The sequence below is a fragment of the Rhinichthys klamathensis genome, unplaced genomic scaffold (assembly GCF_029890125.1).
Source record: "Rhinichthys klamathensis goyatoka isolate OS25496 unplaced genomic scaffold, OSU_Roscu_1.1 h1tg000296l_1, whole genome shotgun sequence".
NCBI classification, from domain to species: Eukaryota; Metazoa; Chordata; class Actinopteri; order Cypriniformes; family Leuciscidae; genus Rhinichthys; species Rhinichthys klamathensis.
The window spans coordinates 357,314-376,663 of record NW_026606815.1 but is presented as its reverse complement, the minus strand read 5'-3'; the positions used below and the strand labels follow the sequence as shown (position 1 = coordinate 376,663).

Here is a 19,350-nt window from a genome sequence, read left to right as displayed (position 1 = left end):
GTAAGTAAATTTATAATGTATTAAGTCAATGTACACTTGATTGTTTTACTCAAGCAAAGTCCCAACCTATACCCTAATCCAAAATATAGAATACCGAAATGAATAAATGAAAACATAATGTTATATAATTACGGATGTGGCAATATTAAAATTCTGGCCAATACAATAAGATGATAATTATTTTCATGTTATGGCCGGATCATTTGCTGATATCAATTGTTAACGGTGTTATTAAATTATTGGTGTTTTAATGATTAATGTTATAAGGGTTAGATGATGACTTAGGTAATCTAAAAGCAAGTGAAATGAGCGTGCAGAATAAAATATTCAATATTTACAGACACTGTTAAACTAAAAATAAATATTGGTATCACATCAGTAATAATGCTATTTTAACAATAGTGGCAAATATTCATTTTTGAATTGATGTGAAATCTGTGGTTTAGATTTTTATTTTATTATATTTTGAGAGGGAAAATTAGAATTTTGAATAAATCTACTCTAAACTAAATTTAGGATATTATCATATCATGACCCAGGTATCGGTGAAATATCGCTGGCTCCCTGGAGATTTCCAGTACTTTGCAGTACTGGGGTATGTAAGCAAATAGCTGTCATTTAGCAAAGCTAGACAGAGCCAGCATAGGATTCTAACATGATACTGTATATCCCTTCAATTTATACAAACACACAATAACAATTGTGAGGTCTTTTTTAATACTGCAGAAATATTTCCCTCTCGGTCTACATGTGAATTGGCCCTTAAACTGCGTTTTAAGCTGTAACATGTTGGAGAATTTGCTGACTTGCTTCCCTTTGTGATTCATTAATGTGCAATTTGGCGAAGTTTAAACGGAAACACAACAACCTGATGGTAATGAGCCAAAAGCTAAAATTAACCCTTGCTGTCTCAAAACAAATCTGAATTACTCCCCCTAGAGGATGTGCTAAGTTAAATAAATGTGTTTAGGGAAAATGAGCCCCTGTGGCTTTGCCTTGGGACCCGAACAAATTAATTGATTACAGGATATACAAATTCATGAGTTGTTGCAGATCTGTTGGAAAATACATACACAGCGTCCCCACAGTGCCTACAGTCAGAGGCAGAGCAGGCTATTTTTGGTATGACCAGCACTAGGGTTTATTGTTATAATTTAACAGTTCCACATAGTTTTAATGGGGGCCATTTCTGAGAAACCTATAGACATGAATCATGCATATTGGTCAAACTGGCTGCTTTCCAAATCTTTCTTTTTAGTGTGGCACAAGAGGTGGTCAGATTCAGGGCCATCAGTGCAGCATGATGTGGGTTGTTATGAAGTTTCCTTCTCTTATATAACAACTAACTCTGAGATAACCTCAGATTCCTTCATCTGTGACTGAAGCCCTGAGGATTTTGACCAGTGAGAGGCTTTCAGATTTTGAATCTTTCTCTCTTCACTGCACACTGTTCATTGTAATGAAGCCTCAGTTGAGTGGTCAGGCTGGAAGAATCCAAACTGTCTGAAGACATTTGGAAATGGAAGAACTTAGCAGAGACAGAGATGTCTTTATGGCACTGTTAATTTTGACAGCGAATTTTGATTTAGATTAAGCCATAGTCTTTTGCCTAAAATGCCATTTAGTTTCTGTCATATTTTAGTAATCTGAACTGTTAAGTCTAATTTTAGTCGACTAAATATCATAAGATATATATACATAAGATAAGAGACAAATAAATACATTTGAACAAAGATAAAAAAAAAAAAAAAACTGTGTTTTAAGTTTGTCAAGTAGGTCTAACAGTAGTATTCAGGTAAGAAATATTACAGAAATTGATTAATCAAATGTAAAATATTGCATATTCTTCTTTGTATTAATCCTTATTAAAGCTACTAAAGTTACTCAGTCAAGAGCAGTGAGTGATTTTCTCTTTGTGTTTTGTCGTTTGAATTAACATTAGGGACGGCAGTAGGTTTATAAGGACACTGTGCTGTCACTTTAAGAACGCACAGCTCATTTGATAGATACACATCTGATTTTCTCCCAACTGTTTACTTTCACTTAAGACCAACTCTGTTTAAATGAATACTCACCAAAACAGGCAGTTAGAAATGGTTGTTGTGTATGTGTCCTTTTAAGCGCAATAAGAAGCGAAAGGAAACTCAATTCAGCACTTTTACACTGTCAGAGAGGCATCATATCTAATTGAGTTCTCTTTCGCGTCTTATTTCACTTGAATAGTTTAAAATTGCTTTAATATTTAAATTGGCAAATCCCATGCAAATGCATGATAAAAGTTTTGTCAAATGATTCCTTCAACTGTCCCGGGCCATCGTGCAGTCCTTATTGTCGAGCCCTGTATTTGTATTGTACATTTCTTTGTGTTTTCCCAGGGATTTTTATGTTACTCCATATGGTTTACAAATGGTCTTGTTTTCCTGACATCAAATGTGATATTTATCCGGATGTCTGTTTTTCTCTTTCTCACAGATGTTGACATTTTTAATGTTTTATAAGTCATGCAGCAATTGTATCCTATTAACCCACTGCATATCTCTTCGCAAATTGTCCCTCCATAACATTTTCGTCTTGTTCTTATTCGTTGAGAAGGTTTTGAAGGCGAAAGTTTTGAAGCTCCAAGAGTAGATAATTCCTGCTCTCTTCACATGACAAATGGGCTTCAAGGATGTTAAGTATAAAATTAGTTTGAATTATGTTCTGTATTCTCTTGGTTCTAATACATTTAGGTATTTACTTTCTTAATACACATTCCTGGACTTGTTGTGATTGATTCATTAGAGAAGTGTTTTTTCCCCAAACATTTCAAAGAACTACTTATATCTGGTTTTAATATTTAGTTTCTTTTTTGTCATTTTATTTTATTTTTTATTTTATATATATATATATTATATTTAGCTCTAATTTATTTTCACTTCAGTTTTTGTCAATTTAGTGCTTAAACTTTGTTATTTTTTGCTTGCTTTTCATTTAATATTTATATATTTTTTCAGCTTTATTTCAGTATAAAAAAAAAAAAATGTTTTAGTCAACAATAACAACAGACTCCAGTTTGAAAACCCCTGCCTTTCATCAGGAATGATCACAGGTTGTCATTTTCTCTGGTTGTCATCAAGCTACCTGTCATATAGAAACCGCTTGTAATGATCCAATCAATTCCTGATTAACATCCAATTAACATTTCACTTAAATAGCTGCAACGTGACATGAGGAGTATATGCTGCTTGTTTTTTTATATATAAGGGGATGTCCTGATCATGTTTCTCTGCTTCTTTTTTTATTTCAGAGATGGCCGTCTGAAGGCAGGCAATGAGTTACTTATGATAAACGGTCACTCCCTTGTTGGACTCTCACACCAGGAGGCTGTAGCCATCCTGCGCTCCACTGCTGGACTCGTGCAGCTGGTGGTGGCCAGCAGGGTGAGTTTGGCCTTATACTACCGTATATCAATAAGTGTGTGTCACTGCACGGCGGGGGAAGTGTCTTCACGCACAAATCATGAGCTGTTCTTGATGTGTTCTTCGTATAAAGTGTGTCAGCCGTTCAAGCACATAAAGATGTCACAGGCAGATGCTTGTAGCAGCTAAAAAATTGAAGAGTGAAGCGCTGATGGGCTCGCCGCTCGGCTTTCTGAGAGAAAGTTAAAAATACTCGCAGGCTGCTCAACGGCACACAATGCTCTCTTCAGCTGCTCTTCCTTCCTTTCCCAGGATGAATCCGAAGTGGACTTCCACAAGTACCCGTCCACCAGCTTGCCCGACCTAGTGAGCACGTGCTCAGGTCCGGACGCCTCTCCCTCCCCCGGGGAGGAGAAGGAGAATATGGAGCCGGACATGGAGGACGTGAGGGCCAGCAGTCTTTCACTGCCCACCCAGGACTTGGTACGTATGCTTGCCGCCTATCAGCCTGATTATCTGCCACTTTCATCTGGTGCTGCCTCAGCTGCCCTCAGAACGAGCTAGAACAGACTGTTTTCTGTTTTTGGTAGAAGAGTGTTTATGATTAAAAGTTTGCTTTGTGGATAAATGTTCAGTGCTTTATAATAAATGTTTGTTAGTGTGAGTATGTGTAGTCGTTCTCCGTTAAACTTTCACTGCCGCCTTTTTGAGGTGTTTGATAAAAAGCGAATGCACTTCCATGGTTTGTCTGATAAGAACAAGCTTTTCCATATATTTTTTAGGAAAATCCAAATACCCGCAGCATGTTGTGATTTAAAATACAGCTTTAAAGATAGCACAGTTGCTTTATCTGTTTGCTTCTTTTGATCTGTGTGCCAGGGCCCCATTTCTGTTCTTGAGGTTTTATCTGTTGTTTTGCCAGAAAAATATTAGCGCCACTGCTTAACCAAGCAGCCATTGGATCAGCATTTGTTTGTTTCATCACAGATAACAAATTATTCATTTGTTCTGCGCAAGCAGGCGTGCATCAAATCACTAATGCCACAAAGCGTTAATGTTTAATCAACACAAAATGAGACGTTGCGCTGGTTTGGTGATCATCAGTGATGACGACAAGGCTAATGCCGGCCATTAACCGTTTCAGTGGCACACTGACAGGACCACACAACTCAACGTATTAGGGTTAAACTCTTGAGCGGCTGTTTTGTAGAGCAGCGCCCATGGTGCTCTGGTTGAGATGTTCTGCGGTGCAGAGTAAAGTGGGTCATTCACCACCGCCCCCCACTGCGTCTATACTGCATATCTTGCTTTCGGAATAAAAAAATGAAAAAGAGCAACCGTCCTGCCTGCTGTCTAATTACATTAGCATTCCACGGCTCCTGCTGAACATAGCCGTGAATCTGGGGCATTAAAGCTTGGATTTGTTTTACTGTAGAACAAAAAACTTTTGACCAATGTTATTTTATGATGTTCTAGTGCCTATTAGTAATTTACTTATAGTGACAATTTTTAAGCTTAAAAATGGCAAACGACACAGTAACAGATACTGTATATAGTTCAATTTATAGCACTAAATGTACATGACTTGATAGGTTGATGGGTAGGTGGATCGAAAGGTAGATGGATGGATGGATGGATTTGTAGATGGGCAGGTAGATAGATCTAGTTAATGCGTATAGATTAAAGCGGCTTGATCTGTCAGATCCTCTGACAGATGTACTGTTTAATGCGTTTGAGAGGTAGTGCTTTCCTTAGTGCATAACTTACATTTCACAGGTATAATCTCCATTTGTAAATGTTAGAAAGTCATGCAAATATTTCCATTTTGCTGTCAAGTGGATGAACCTTATGCAAGCGAGTCTACGCAAAACTTCATAGACTTCAGTGAACGTGCGCCGCTATTCGCATATACGCCAAACAGGCGGAGTGGAATAATTCTGACTAAAATATACATTTCGCTAAAATATTTGTTGTTTGACATTAAATGTGCCATAAGTTGAATTTTAAACCTACAAGTAAGTGCATTTTTATGATAGCAGTAACTGTAAAGCGACCGTTGTAATGGGGTAATCAAATGTAGGCTAATATAATCACTAAGCTCAGATGAGGGAATGTGTGTTCCTCTTTTTTATTTTCATTTTCAGTTTAGTGAATTTAACTTCTACTTTACAATCTACAAACAAAAACAATGATTTTTAATGTTGTTGCAATGTTTGAATGTAATGCAGTTTTAACTTCTTTTTTTGCACATAATATATAACACAGCCTACATGGTTACATTCACTGTATTTGTTTTCATTGCCTTCATTGCCAACATTTTGCAGGGTATGAAATTTTTTTATGCAAATAGAAAAAAGTAGAATCCAAAAAATACAGAGATTTTTTTTTTGTCCACATCGCCCAGCCCTACTGAAAATCTTTGTGTCGCTAGACAAAGACCATCTTAGCCTAGTTAAACATCAATAGGATTCCCTTCGCCGCTGAAAAGATGAATACTTGTAAATAATGGCTTATAGGACATGATGATGAGGTTTAAGGAGCCTGTAGTTTCCTCTCATCTTGCGTTCTCTATTCTCTAGGGAGCTGCCCTCTCCCTCCAGGCTTTAGTCTCTAATGAATGACCGAGTGGGAGCTCTTAAAGAGTGATGGGGACTGAAGGAGGAATATACAGTATAGTTTCCCATGATTTATTGACCTGGTACTTATCAGAAGGACTTCCTGTCATGTGCTATGTTTGTTTTTATTATAACTTTGCAGATGTTATCTTTCATAGGTCCTATGATTTTGAAGTGATACATTGTGGCTTTCTATTTAGTTATCACTTTGGAAAATGTAGAAGGAAAATTGTGATTATCATTTCCAGACCTGGAAAAGTCATGGGAAATTCTGATTGTGAAAATTACAGCAAATACAACATCTGCACTGAAACAAACTTTTGTTGTTTTTGTTATTGTAGTAACTGCATGTTGCTTTTTTGGGAAGTAAATGACACTTTTATTTTTTTTTAGCTTGTTTTAATAACAAAGTGCATCATTTACATTCAGTAACAAGCTGACAGATCGGATAGAATATCCATAAATTGAATACACAGCTCATCTTTTGCAGGATTGTGCTAGAGCTCAGCAGCATTCACACTTGTATGGCTTTCACTCATAGCTGTTGGTTGCATTATGCAAGAACAACTATGCATCAGTGATCAGCAAATTGTTTCCCCCTCAGTATGGCCTGCTTTCAAATAATGCACCATCCAGAAATGGCTTTTTTGTGAGTGTGATCTTGATAAATGGGTTTTTAAAAATCCTTATTCAATAATAATGTATGCCTGGAAAAGGCAAAGCAATGGAAATTCATTGGTCTAAAAGTGTGAGAGCCCTATCATTCAGTTATAACTCGGGGTGTGTAATTAGGCCAATAAATGTTTCAGTTTGCCATATGTTTGCTTTCCCCTTTCAGTCTTCCATTCCGAATCCAAACACCTGTCCAAACTGTTCTCACACTCCCTTTCAGCACCCTGCCATAGCAGAAGAGGGCGATGAGCGGTTGCTATTATGTGGGCGTTCAGTGCTGACAGTGTTAGGTGTGTCTCCAGATCTGTTCTGAAGTGTCAGGCTCAGTGGTTTTGATGAGACAAAGGGAGGGAGGGAAAAAACATTTTCAACAAAATAGGAAAGGGAAGGATCTGGAAGAAGAGCGCAGCTGTGACTGTCACGTTGAGTCCTGTGAGGCACGGAGGTATGGGGTTTGAGGAAGCCCACAGGCTCACCTGCAACAGCTCAGTCTAGCTTGTTCATGCAGGAGACAGATCTCATTTCTGACAACGGAGAGAAGGGCTTTCTGTCTGCATGCCTGAAAAGAGAGCAGTGAATCTTCCCCTACATGTTGCTGTTCAAACTTGTTTCAGGACACAGGAGCTGTGTGATAAACCGAAGCTCATTCTTCAAGCCGGTTTGGAAGGGTTGGAAAACACTTTTTTTTTTTTTTTTTTTTTTTTTTTTTTTTTTTTTTTTACAACAGCCAAGTAGGTGCAGTATTAAGGTGGTGCAATAACACAAGAGGTTGTCTGACTTCCAAATGCCATTGACCTCTATTACAAAAATAAATGCACTAAAAATATTTTAAAAAACCCTAAATCTTTATTAAACCTTATATTATGCAGAATTTTTCCTGGGCTAAATATCTGCAGTCGTAGCTAACAAAGACTGTTCTGAACATGTAATGTTAACTATATAATTGCAGTTAATTAACAAAATGAGTTAATTGCATTTTATGTTTATAGTTATAAGTGATCATTTAAGCATGCAGAACCTTTTGAATTTGACCCAGAATTTTCTACTGCAAAGTGCTTTTAGTGGTTACAATATAAAACCAGAGATAGACACAATAGTCCCATGCTAATAAAAAAAAAAAAAAATAGCATCATCAATTATTGTTACATTTGCACATGCTGGGCTGCCAAAAACATCAATGTGCACTACCGTTCAAAAGTTTGGGGTTGGTCAAATCTTTTGATGTTTTTGAAAATAGTCTCTTTTATTCATTAAGGCTGTACTGTAAAAACAGTAATATTGTGAAATATTATTATAATTTTAAATAACTAAATTTAAATTCAATTTTTATATATTTTAAAATGGCATTTATTGGTGTGATGGCAAAGCTGCATTTTCAGCATTTTTACTCTAGTCTTTAGTGTCACATGACCCTTCAGAAATCATTCTAATATGATGATGATTTGCGCAAGAAACATTTATTATTATGATCAATGTTGAAATCAGCTCAGCTGCTTAGTGTTTTTGTGGAAACTGTGTCATCGGGATTCTTTGAATAGAAAGTTTAATCTAAACAGCTTTTCGATGAAATGGTTTGTAATATTATAAGTGTCTTTATGTGATAAATGAAAATGTTTAGTAAAAGTCTTAGGCCTTGTCCACACTAATACGTTTTCGCTTGAAAATGCATCTTTTTCTCTCTGTTTTGGCCTTCCGTCCACACTGAGACTGCGGTTTTAGCAATGAAAACGAAGCTTTTGGAAAACGCTCTCCAAAGTGGATACATTTGAAAATGCCGTTTTCATGTTGTAGTGTGGACTGTGCAAACTGAGGTATTTAAAAACGATGATGTATAAAGTTTAGTCATATGACGCATGTTGAAGCCATGGATATTCATGTTTATACCGGTATTGTGCCCGTTTTGTGCTATTCACTTTCACACTGTTGCTAAAATATGTCACTTTGCACACTCTTCATATCACTGTCCTTCAAAGATGACAGAAAATTCACTCGCATTTGCTGTCCTGCGGCAAAACGTGAGAGCAGTTGCGTTTTAGACCAAATATAATGGTGAGATATTTGGCTAAATAAAATGATCCTGCCAGAAGAATTGTTTGATAACTTGATTGTCTTATGTCCTGTCTGTATCATCTCAGTGAGCTTTTATGAGGGTTTACGCATGCGCAATGAATGAATGGTGATTTTAGTTTTTTCCAACGTTCAAGTGTGGATGAGAAACTTTTGGAAAACGCTTGAAAAAGCTAGTGTGGACGGAGAGCGTTTTGAAACGATTAATGTAGACGTAATGTAATGACCCCAAACTTTTGAACTTTTGAAAACTTTTAATTTTTTTTTATTAAACTTTGCAGAAACTACAAGCAGAAATCAAAAGCAACAGATGGTAAATTAATATAATTGAATATGTATTGAAATTAGTTTAGCAAATCTGTACTGTTTAGGGTAAACGCATTAATTGGTTCAATGTGGATCACCTGAGCAAAGGCACATTTCCATTCCACACCTCCAAGAAGTCTCCATGAATACATTGGCTTTCATGTACACATGAGATTTGATCTCCCTCTGTGAAAATAAGAAAGCGTTCACCAGCTTGAGTGTGCAACATTCCCTACAGTCCTGCACAGTGAAGGACAATCAAAAGTTTATGGCTTAGCCTTAGAGGAAAGTCACATGAAACAGAGGAATTTTTACTCCATTTGCTTTCTCCACTGTTTCTCATTTAGAGGCAGTCTGATGTCTTCTGTCTCTCTCTCTGTTCAATGCATGTTCCCTAATTCCCTCTGCCTCCTGTCTTTAAGTTTACAGATCTTGACAGACTGGAGGAACATGGCAGGATTGAGGGTCCCAAAGGATGCCGAAGCCCCACACCGATGAAGTTCCGTAGCAGATCCCAAGGTCAAACATGTCCAGTTGAATCAAGTCTCAACACTACTGTGCTGAGCATGAAAACTTTCTAATGAGATTAATCTGTATTGGATTATGGCCAAGGGTGGATCCACCAATTCTAATTTCTTTATGATAGATTAGGGGTGGGCGATCTTCCCATAACTTCATATCACAGTCTTATAACAAACAATCACGGTCCATGATCTGAATCCTGATCTTCCCAATTTTGAGATGTACTATTAAAAATATTCAGACTGGAACAAGCCTATGGATTTATCTATTTGCACAATTTAAAACACAGTATTGCATTAAATAATCAGCTGTCAAAATAGTCATTAAACACTTAAAACACTGCATTGTCTTCACTAAATGAATCAAATATACATTGATTCTTATTAAAACTGCTAAAGTTATTTAGTCAGTTATAACATTAATGACACAGCAGCAGGTATTTGCATTAGGCTTTAAGACCGAATGCATAGATCTAATATAATGACACCCATCTGATTTCTTTCCCAACTGTTTATTCACTTAAGACACAGCTGACTGTCTTTATGTAAATACTCACTTAGACAGACATTTTGGCACATTTTTGTTTATATTTGACAGTTTAGGTGCGCGTCTAAAACCCCAGGTACACTTTGCTCATCCGCGTTCCACTCCGTCACACAGAAAGCACGTGGGGGTCAGTCTCTTTCGCAGTTTAATGTGCTTTTAATGACTCTTTTTAAAATAAAGCATGTCCCGCAGTAGACTGCATCTTACGACAATCCCGTTACATAATTTGACTGGTTTGTAAGTTAAGTTTGAGGGGCGTAAGCATACAGTTTTAAAGAAAAGGAAAAGCATGCGGCACAATGATCATTTTATCTTAATTTTCACGCTTTAATAATCGTTGGATGGCGAAATTCATGGCACAGCCCTACTGCTGTTGAATTGTCGAAAGGCACATGATAGAGACACATGATATAATTTGGCTAGTCCGCACAGACATACGCGGATCATAGCTGCAGTTTAACATTATTACGAGGACATAAAAGGTCACAATCTCTGATTCGCTTGAAAAGTAGTTTGTGGACATCTTCAAAATCGATCATGATATAAAATCGTCAAATCGCCCACCACTATGATAGATAGATTCTGGTACCAGATCAGGGTGTACTGAAATAGTTCACATAGATTTTTTAAAATTATGCTCGTTAATCAGCAGAGACATTCAGACATGGAGATCAGTTTCTCCCGCTGTGAATATAAATGACTGAATTAAGTGTGTTTACATTTCAAGTTAATGTCTTGATGTCGTTATGTATAGGTGGAGGGAGCCGCCTGGAGTCTGTTGGCGAAGATGATGAGCTTATCGTGGAAAATGGTGATACAGGAAGTGACGTGGCCGAAAAGCCAGTGCGAGGAGGACGCAAACATTCCCTCCCACAGCAGCTGGATACTGTTGGAATCCGACAGGTAGCTGATTCGTTTTGATTTATTGCCTTATTCAAACCGTTATTCTTGGAATCCTGGAATGCCTCACAGTCTACAGTACATGGTTCCAGTTCCATGTATTATGTTGCATGGCCACTTCAAATACAGCTCATCCAGTCTTTACATGTGGGTGGAAGGTTTCCCTTAGCTGTGCTAATTGCAACGCTTGTCAAAAGTAAATTGAAAGATGTGTGAATAGTTTAAACCTTACATCAGAGCTTCATCTTTTGTTATATTAGTACTATGTAGTCTCGTCCTTTACACAAGTTAAGGGACAATGTACATTTTAGTACATCCTAATAGGATGATCAGATATTGTGTAAAATATAATTAAATATATATCATAAATTAGGTGGGTGGGGAGGGGGGAACCAAGGGACAACAGTCAAATATACAATTTAGCGTTATTATTGAAAAGTGTGTGTGTGTGTATATATATATATATACACTCACCGGCCACTTTATTAGGTACCCCATGCTAGTAACGGGTTGGACCCCCTTTTGCCTTCAGAACTGCCTCAATTCTTCGTGGCATAGCTTCAACAAGGTGCTGGAAGCATTCCTCAGGGAGTTTGGTCCATATTGACATGATGGCATCACACAGTTGCCGCAGATTTGTCGGCTGCACATCCATGATGCGAATCTCCCGTTCCACCACATCCCAAAGATGCTCTATTGGGTTGAGATCTGGTGACTGTGGAGGCCATTTTAGTACAGTGAACTCATTGTCATGTTCAAGAAACCAATTTGAAATGATTAGAGCTTTGTGACATGGTGGAAGTAGCCATCAGAGGATGGGTACATGGTGGCCATAAAGGGATGGACATGGTCAGAAACAATGCTCAGGTAGGCCGTGGCATTTAAACGATGCCCAATTGGCACTAAGGGGCCTAAAGTGTGCCAGGAAAACATCCCCCACACCATTTACATTTACATTTACATTTATTCATTTAGCAGACGCTTTTATCCAAAGCGACTTACAAATGAGAACAATAGAAGCAGTTAGACTAACAGTAGGACAACAATACGTAAGTGCTATAACCCCTCTCAGTTTAATCTTAGTGCAGGTTTTTTTTTTTTTTTTTTTTTTTTTTTTTATATAGAATAGAAGAGAAGAGAAAGTGTTAATTCTACTGAATCAAGTGCTGTCGAAAAAGATATGTCTTCAGCAGTTTCTTGAAAGTGGCTACTGACTCAGAAGCTCTGGTTGAGTTAGGCAGATCATTCCACCAACAGGGAACAGCCATGGTAAAGGTCCGAGAAAGAGATTTTGTGCCTCTTTGAGATGGTACCACAAGACGACATTCGCTAGCAGAGCGCAGGTTTCTGGATGGCACATAAGTCTGAAGTAATGAGTTTAGGTAAGAGGGAGCAGTGCCAGTGGTTGTTCTGTAGGCAAACGTCAGTGCCTTGAATTTAATGCGAGCGGCAACTGGCAACCAGTGCAATTGTGTGAGGAGAGGAGTGGCGTGTGCTCTCTTCGGCTCATTGAAGACTACTCTGGCTGCAGCATTCTGGATCAATTGTAGAGGTTTGACAGAGCAAGCTGGAAGACCAGCCAGGAGAGCATTACAATAGTCCAGTCTGGATAAAACAAGTGCTTGGACGAGGAGTTGTGTGGCATGCTCTGTAAGGAAGGGCCTGATCCTCCTAATGTTGTGCAAGGCAAATCTGCAGGACCGGGCAGTTCTAGCAATGTGGTCTGTGAATTTCAACTGATCATCAATTACAACCCCAAGGTTCTTAGCTGACCTTGATGGAGTTATGGATGACGAGCCTAGCTGAATGGAGAAGTTGTGATGAAGTGTTGGGTTGGCCGGGACCACAAGTAGCTCTGTCTTCGTAAGGTTTAGTTGAAGGTGGTGGTCCTTCATCCAGCCAGAGATGTCTGTCAGGCAGGCTGAGATACGAGCAGCTACCGTCGGATCGTCAGGCTGGAATGAGAGGTAGAGTTGCGTGTCATCAGCGTAGCAATGATAGGAAAAGCCATGTTTCTGAATCACAGATCCTAGTGATGTCATGTAGATGGAGAAGAGGAGTGGTCCAAGCACTGAGCCCTGAGGCACCCCAGTAGCTAGATGTTGGGTCTTAGATGCCACACCTCTCCACGACACCCTAAAGGACCTACCTGAGAGGTAAGACTCGAACCATTGGAGTGCAGTTCCCGAGATGCCCTTCATCTTTAGGATTGACAGGAGGATCTGGTGGTTAACTGTGTCAAAAGCAGCAGACAGATCCAGCAGGATGAGGACTGAGGATTTGGAAGCTGCTCTTGCCAGTCTCAGAGCTTCAATTACTGAGAGCAGGGCAGTCTCAGTTGAGTGTCCGCTTTTGAAACCAGACTGATTGTCGTCCAAGAGGTTGTTCTGTGTAAGAAAGGAGGAGATCTGGTTGAAAACAACTCGTTCAAGTGTTTTCGCGACAAATGGAAGAAGAGATACCGGTCTGTAACTTGTTAGATGTGCTGGATTTAGATTGGGTTTCTTAAGCAGTGGGGTTACTTGAGCCTGTTTAAAAGCTGTGGGAAAGGTACCAGTGTGAAGAGAGGTGTTTATGATGTGCGTGAGTGTGGGTACAACTGAGGAAGAAATGGCTTGAAGTAGATTAGTGGGGATAGGATCAAGCGGACAGGTAGTAGGGCGATTGGAAAGGAGGAGTTTAGAGACTTCCGCCTCTGAAAGTAGAGAGAAGGAGGGTAGAATGTGTGCGTTTGTTGGTAAAATGTGTGTGTCAGTTTGTGGATTGGTAAATTGGCCGCTGATGGTGGTTGTTTTTTCTATGAAGAATGTGGCAAAATCGTCGGCTGTTAGGGTTGATGAAGGAGGAGGAGGAGGAGGGTTAAGAAGAGAGGAGAAGGTTTTGAAAAGCATGCGAGAGTCAGAAGAATTGAAGATTTTGTTGTGATAGTAAGCCATTTTAGCAGTAGAGATATTAGCAGAGAAGGAAGAGAGAAGGGATTGATAAAGACCCAGGTCTGTCGAATCTTTCGATTTGCGCCACTTTCTCTCTGCACCCCTGAGTTTAGTACGATGTTCGCGAAGAATATCAGTTAACCAGGGGGCAGAGGGTGTGGCGCGGGCTGGCCTGGAGGAAAGGGGACAGAAGTTGTCCAAGCAGGATGTTAAAGTGGAGAAAAGAGTATCAGTTGCACAGTTAGTATCAAGTGTTGAGAGCTGATCAGGTGGAGGAAGTGTGGATGAGACCAAAGAGGATAGGTGAGAGGGTGAAAGTGAGCGTAGGTTTCGTCAAAAGGTGACCTGTGGAGGAGTGTGTGTTGTGTTCTGAGGCAGGTTGAGGTTGAGAGTGAGGAGGAAGTGATCTGAGGTGTGCAGTGGAGTGACCAGTGTATTGTCCGTAGAGCAGTAGCGTGTGTAGATGAGGTCCAATTGGTTACCTGATTTGTGAGTAGCCACAGTAGATACTCGTTTGAGGTCGAATGATGCAAGCAGGGTGTGGAAGTCAGCAGCCTGAGGTTTTTCTAGGTGGATGTTGAAGTCTCCAAGAATTACAAGAGGAGTACCATCTTCTGGGAAGGATGAGAGTAGCACATCAAGCTCCTCCAAAAAACTGCCAAGTTGACCTGGGGGACGATATACAACTACAAAATGGATTTTTATAGGACTAGTGATGGTAATTGAGTGTGATTCAAATGAGCTGTTGTCAAATAGAGGTGGTAAAGGATCAAATTTCCAGTCATTTGAGATGAGCAGACCAGTACCACCACCCCTTCCGGTCAGACGGGGGGTGTGTGAGAAAGTGAAGTTAGTGGAGAGGGCAGCAGGTGTGACAGTGTCCTCTGGTCTGATCCAGGTCTCAGTCAGGGCTAATAGACTGAGACCCGAATGACTTGAAAAAGATGTAATGAAATCAGCTTTGTTAACAGCGGACTGGCAGTTCCAGAGACCAATAGGAAAAGAGAATAAAGTATTAGAAGACACCGGAAGGGTACGGAGATTGTTAGGATTGCACCGCCTCTGACGTGTGACGTTTGATTTACGTATGTTAGTAATAGTAGGGATTTGAAAACACATAGTGAAAAGGAGCTTACAAACAGGAAGATTCAAAGAAAAGTGTGTAGAAGAGAGAGGAAACAACAATAAATAAACAAGTAGAATTTAATACTCAAGTGCTTTGTCGGTGTCCTTGCTCGGTGGAGTCGCACAGGTAGAGTCGCTGGTCTTTACACTCTTTGGTCTTCACACGATGAGGGCTTCACACGAGGGCAGCCGCGACCGCTGCCGCGGTGCACTAACCAGTTTTATACACACCTAATACCCTGTTAATGAATACAGCAGGCCACGCCCAACTATTTGGCCAGCGAAACTCAGTCACGACACAAACAAACACACGCGCGTTTTTACCAGGGTAAACACAGTAACGAAGAGCCGCGCTAAAATCAAATGAGAAAGTAAACACTCACAGACTGATGTTCTCTCCTGTTGTTCTAATGCTTCTTCTAACAGCTATTAGCAAATGCCTACATTAAGTACTTTAACTCGCTTTGGCCACGCCCAACTATTTGGCCAGCGAAACTCAGTCACGACACAAACAAACACACACGCGTTTTTACCAGGGTAAACACAGTAACGAAGAGCCGCGCTAAAATCAAATGAGAAAGTAAACACTCACAGACTGATGTTCTCTCCTGTTGTTCTAATGCTTCTTCTAACAGCTATTAGCAAATGCCTACATTAAGTACTTTAACTCGCTTTGGCCACGCCCAACTATTTGGCCAGCGAAACTCAGTCACGACACAAACAAACACACGCGCGTTTTTACCAGGGTAAACACAGTATCGAAGAGCCGCGCTAAAATCAAATGAGAAAGTAAACACTCACAGACTGATGTTCTCTCCTGTTGTTCTAATGCTTCTTCTAACAGCTATTAGCAAATGCCTACATTAAGTACTTTAACTCGCTTTGGCCACGCCCAACTATTTGGCCAGCGAAACTCAGTCACGACACAAACAAACACACGCGCGTTTTTACCAGGGTAAACACAGTAACGAAGAGCCGCGCTAAAATCAAATGAGAAAGTAAACACTCACAGACTGATGTTCTCTCCTGTTGTTCTAATGCTTCTTCTAACAGCTATTAGCAAATGCCTACATTAAGTACTTTAACTCGCTTTGGCCACGCCCAACTATTTGGCCAGCGAAACTCAGTCACGACACAAACAAACACACGCGCGTTTTTACCAGGGTAAACACAGTAACGAAGAGCCGCGCTAAAATCAAATGAGAAAGTAAACACTCACAGACTGATGTTCTCTCCTGTTGTTCTAATGCTTCTTCTAACAGCTATTAGCATTACACCACCACCACCAGCCTGCACAGTGGTAACAAGGCATGATGGTTCCATGTTCTCATTCTGTTTACGCCAAATTCTGACTCTAACATCTGAATGTCTCAACAGAAATCGAGACTCATCAGACCAGGCAACATTTTTCCAGTCTTCAACTGTTCAATTTTGGTGAGCTCTTGCAAATTGTAGCCTCTTTTTCCTATTTGTAGTGGAGATGAGTGGTACCCGGTGGAGTCTTCTGCTGTTGTAGCCCATCCGCCTCAAGGTTGTGCGTGTTGTGGCTTCACAAATGCTTTGCTGCATACCTCGGTTGTAACGAGTGGTTATTTCAGTCACTGTTGCCCTTCTATCAGCTCGAACCAGTCTGGCCATTCTCCTCTGACCTCTGGCATCAACAAGGCATTTCCGCCCACAGAACTGCCGCTCACTGGATGTTTTTTCTTTTTCGGACCATTCTCTGTAAACCCTAGAGATGGTTGTGCGTGAAAATCCCAGTAGATTAGCAGTTTCTGAAATACTCAGACCAGCCCTTCTGGCACCAACAATCATGCCACGTTCAAAGTCACTCAAATCAACTTTCTTCCCCATACTGATGCTCGGTTTGAACTGCAGGAGATTGTCTTGACCATGTCTACATGCCTAAATGCACTGAGTTGCCGCCATGTGATTGGCTGCTTAGAAATTAAGTGTTAACGAGCAGTTGGACAGGTGTACCTAATAAAGTGGCCGGTGAGTGTATATATATATATAGAATGCCTCTCTTGACCAATCAGAATAAAGTATTCCAGAGAGCCCTGTAATAAACCTAAATATAGTATAGTTTATCTAGTCTCAGTTTGTTTGTTTTTCTTTACAATAACATTAGCACAATAGTATTTACATTTACATTCTCTTAGCTGTTGCTTTTATCCAAAGTGACTTACAAATGAGGAAAAACCTTAACAAAGCATTTCATAGGTACGGATTACTGGCGGTAGCTGCTTATTTTCTTACAGTTAAACACAATAAAAATAAAGCTTATTTTATCATCTCATTGTTTATTCATAACCTCTTTTATCATCCTCTTCAGGAATATCAAATCGTGAAGAAATCGGCCCGTTCCCTGAGCACTGTTCAAGTGGAGTCTCCATGGCGACTGGCACAGCCATCCATAATCTCCAACATTGTCCTGATGAAAGGACAGGGCAAGGTGAGGGAGGCCCTGCACCCAGGACAACACATGCAGTCACCATGAGGGTTCACATATGTAGCATTTTACATATAAACTGCTTTGATCCTGTTGGTCTTTATTTATTTAGGGGGGATTCACTCTGTGATTTGAATTGTAATGAATGGGATATAGAGGTGGACAATGAAACCTCTGTGCAAGGACCATTACATTTACCAGATACGTCACCAACTGTACTATTGTAAATCCAGGCTCATCGAGATGTGTCTTTGAATGTGTCTAGGGTCTCAGCTTCAGTATTGTCGGTGGCCAGGATTCAGCCCGGGGGAGGATGGGTATATTCGTCAAGACCATTTTCCCCAATGGAGCAGCTGCAGCAGACGGGAGGCTGAAAGAAGGTAGACGGACACTCCTGATCATGAAACAGTAGCTCTAATGCACTTGGAACAATTGTCATCAAAGCAGGTGGAACTCAATCACATGGCATGAGGATTTTAGTTTTTTTGCTGGTGACATTTCTTTCTCCAATTTTCAGGTGATGAGATATTGGAGGTCAATGGAGAGTCTCTCCAAGGGCTCACGCACCAGCAGGCCATTCAGACCTTCAAGGTAAACTGCTCAGTCATCCTCAGAAACACCTGTAGCTGTGCATGAATCCTCAGAGAAGAATTAGCTCCAGACTGTTAATCTCAGGCCCATTTCTATGAATCATTTTTACCGTCATTGGAAAAAGGAAATTCCTTAGCATTATCCCATCCAGCATTAATGGATGGCTTTTTCCTCCTTTTCAGCAACTGAAGAAGGGGGTAGTTACCCTAACGGTGAGGACCCGTCTGAGAAGCCCCAGTCTTACACCCTGTCCCACGCCAACCCTTCTCAGCAGATCCAGCTCTCCAAACTCAAATGCCAGTGGTGGGACTCCAGTCCCTACTAGCTTTGAAGAGGGGGACTCTCGTAGGGGTCCTGGTCCCAAGGATCGCATTATCATGGAGGTTACATTAAACAAAGGTACAATCAAAATGTAAAGCGCTTTGGTGGCCATTGGCTCTGTGAAAGCGCTATATAAATGCAGTCCATTTACCATTTACCATGTCTTTTTGATAAAAACAAATGCAGCGAGTTGCAGTTTCAAAAGTTTGGGGTCAGTAAGATTTTTTTCTGGAAAGAATATAATACTTTTTTTCAACAAAGATGCATTAAATTGATCAAACGTGACAGTAAAGATATTTATACTGTTACAAAATAAATTTCAAATAAATGTTGAACTTTTTTTTTCATCAATGAATCCTGAAAAAAAATCTATTACGGTTTCCACAGAAATATTAAGCAGCACAACTGTTTTCAACACTGATGATAATAATAAATGTTTCTTGAGCACCAAATTATCATATTAGAATGATTTCTGAAGGATCATGTGACACTGAAGACATGATGCTGAAAATTCAGATTTGCCATTACAACATTAAATTAAATTTTAATGAATGTATTTTAAAATATATGAAAATATAAAACAGTTATTGCAATAATATCTCAGAAATTCTTAAATGCAGCCTCCTTTTCAAAAACATAAAAAAATCTTACTGACCCCAGACTCTAGACCGGTAAGTGTATATAACATTTTTGTAAATTTTGTATTTTTACATTTTATTTATCTTGAGAAGAAAACATTGAAACTGATAGGAAAACGTTATTGCAACACTTACAATTTTTTATTCCAAGAAAATGGAATTATTTTAACATTATTTTTATTCGAATAGACATGCACCTGTGCATCAGTATGAATGTGTATATAAGTCAAGCGCTCATAATGTGTCCAAATAAACCGTCCTGCC

General features: G+C 39.7%; 2 protein-coding genes across 2 annotated transcripts in view; one reads left to right on the top strand and one right to left on the bottom strand.

Annotated features, from left to right (window-relative positions):
• Positions 1–19,350, top strand: part of pdzd2 (PDZ domain containing 2) — a 66,062-nt gene that overhangs the window by 32,808 nt on the left and 13,904 nt on the right. Inside the window, exons 4-11 of the mRNA XM_056269986.1 lie at positions 3,287–3,419; positions 3,711–3,881; positions 9,481–9,577; positions 10,881–11,029; positions 17,420–17,539; positions 17,802–17,916; positions 18,054–18,127; positions 18,310–18,526. Coding sequence (XP_056125961.1) covers positions 3,287–3,419; positions 3,711–3,881; positions 9,481–9,577; positions 10,881–11,029; positions 17,420–17,539; positions 17,802–17,916; positions 18,054–18,127; positions 18,310–18,526 — 1,076 coding nt within the window. The remainder of the gene's footprint in view (positions 1–3,286; positions 3,420–3,710; positions 3,882–9,480; positions 9,578–10,880; positions 11,030–17,419; positions 17,540–17,801; positions 17,917–18,053; positions 18,128–18,309; positions 18,527–19,350) is intronic.
• LOC130103693 (uncharacterized) lies at positions 13,148–15,101 on the bottom strand. Its single transcript, XM_056269987.1, has 2 exons — positions 14,442–15,101; positions 13,148–13,413 (listed from the first exon to the last, which is right to left on the bottom strand). Exons 1-2 carry the CDS (start codon positions 15,076–15,078, stop codon positions 13,361–13,363), a joined length of 690 nt encoding a protein of 229 aa, XP_056125962.1. The 5' UTR covers positions 15,079–15,101; the 3' UTR covers positions 13,148–13,360.

Bases quoted from the DNA above. Each gene is read 5' to 3' on its own strand.
- LOC130103693 (XM_056269987.1), bottom strand. From the start codon at position 15,078: ATGTGTTTTCAAATCCCTACTATTACTAACATACGTAAATCAAACGTC. The intron at 13,414-14,441 runs GTAACCAATTGG...TTTCTTACACAG, and splicing joins TGTGGCTACTCACAAATCAG to AACAACCTCTTGGACGACAA.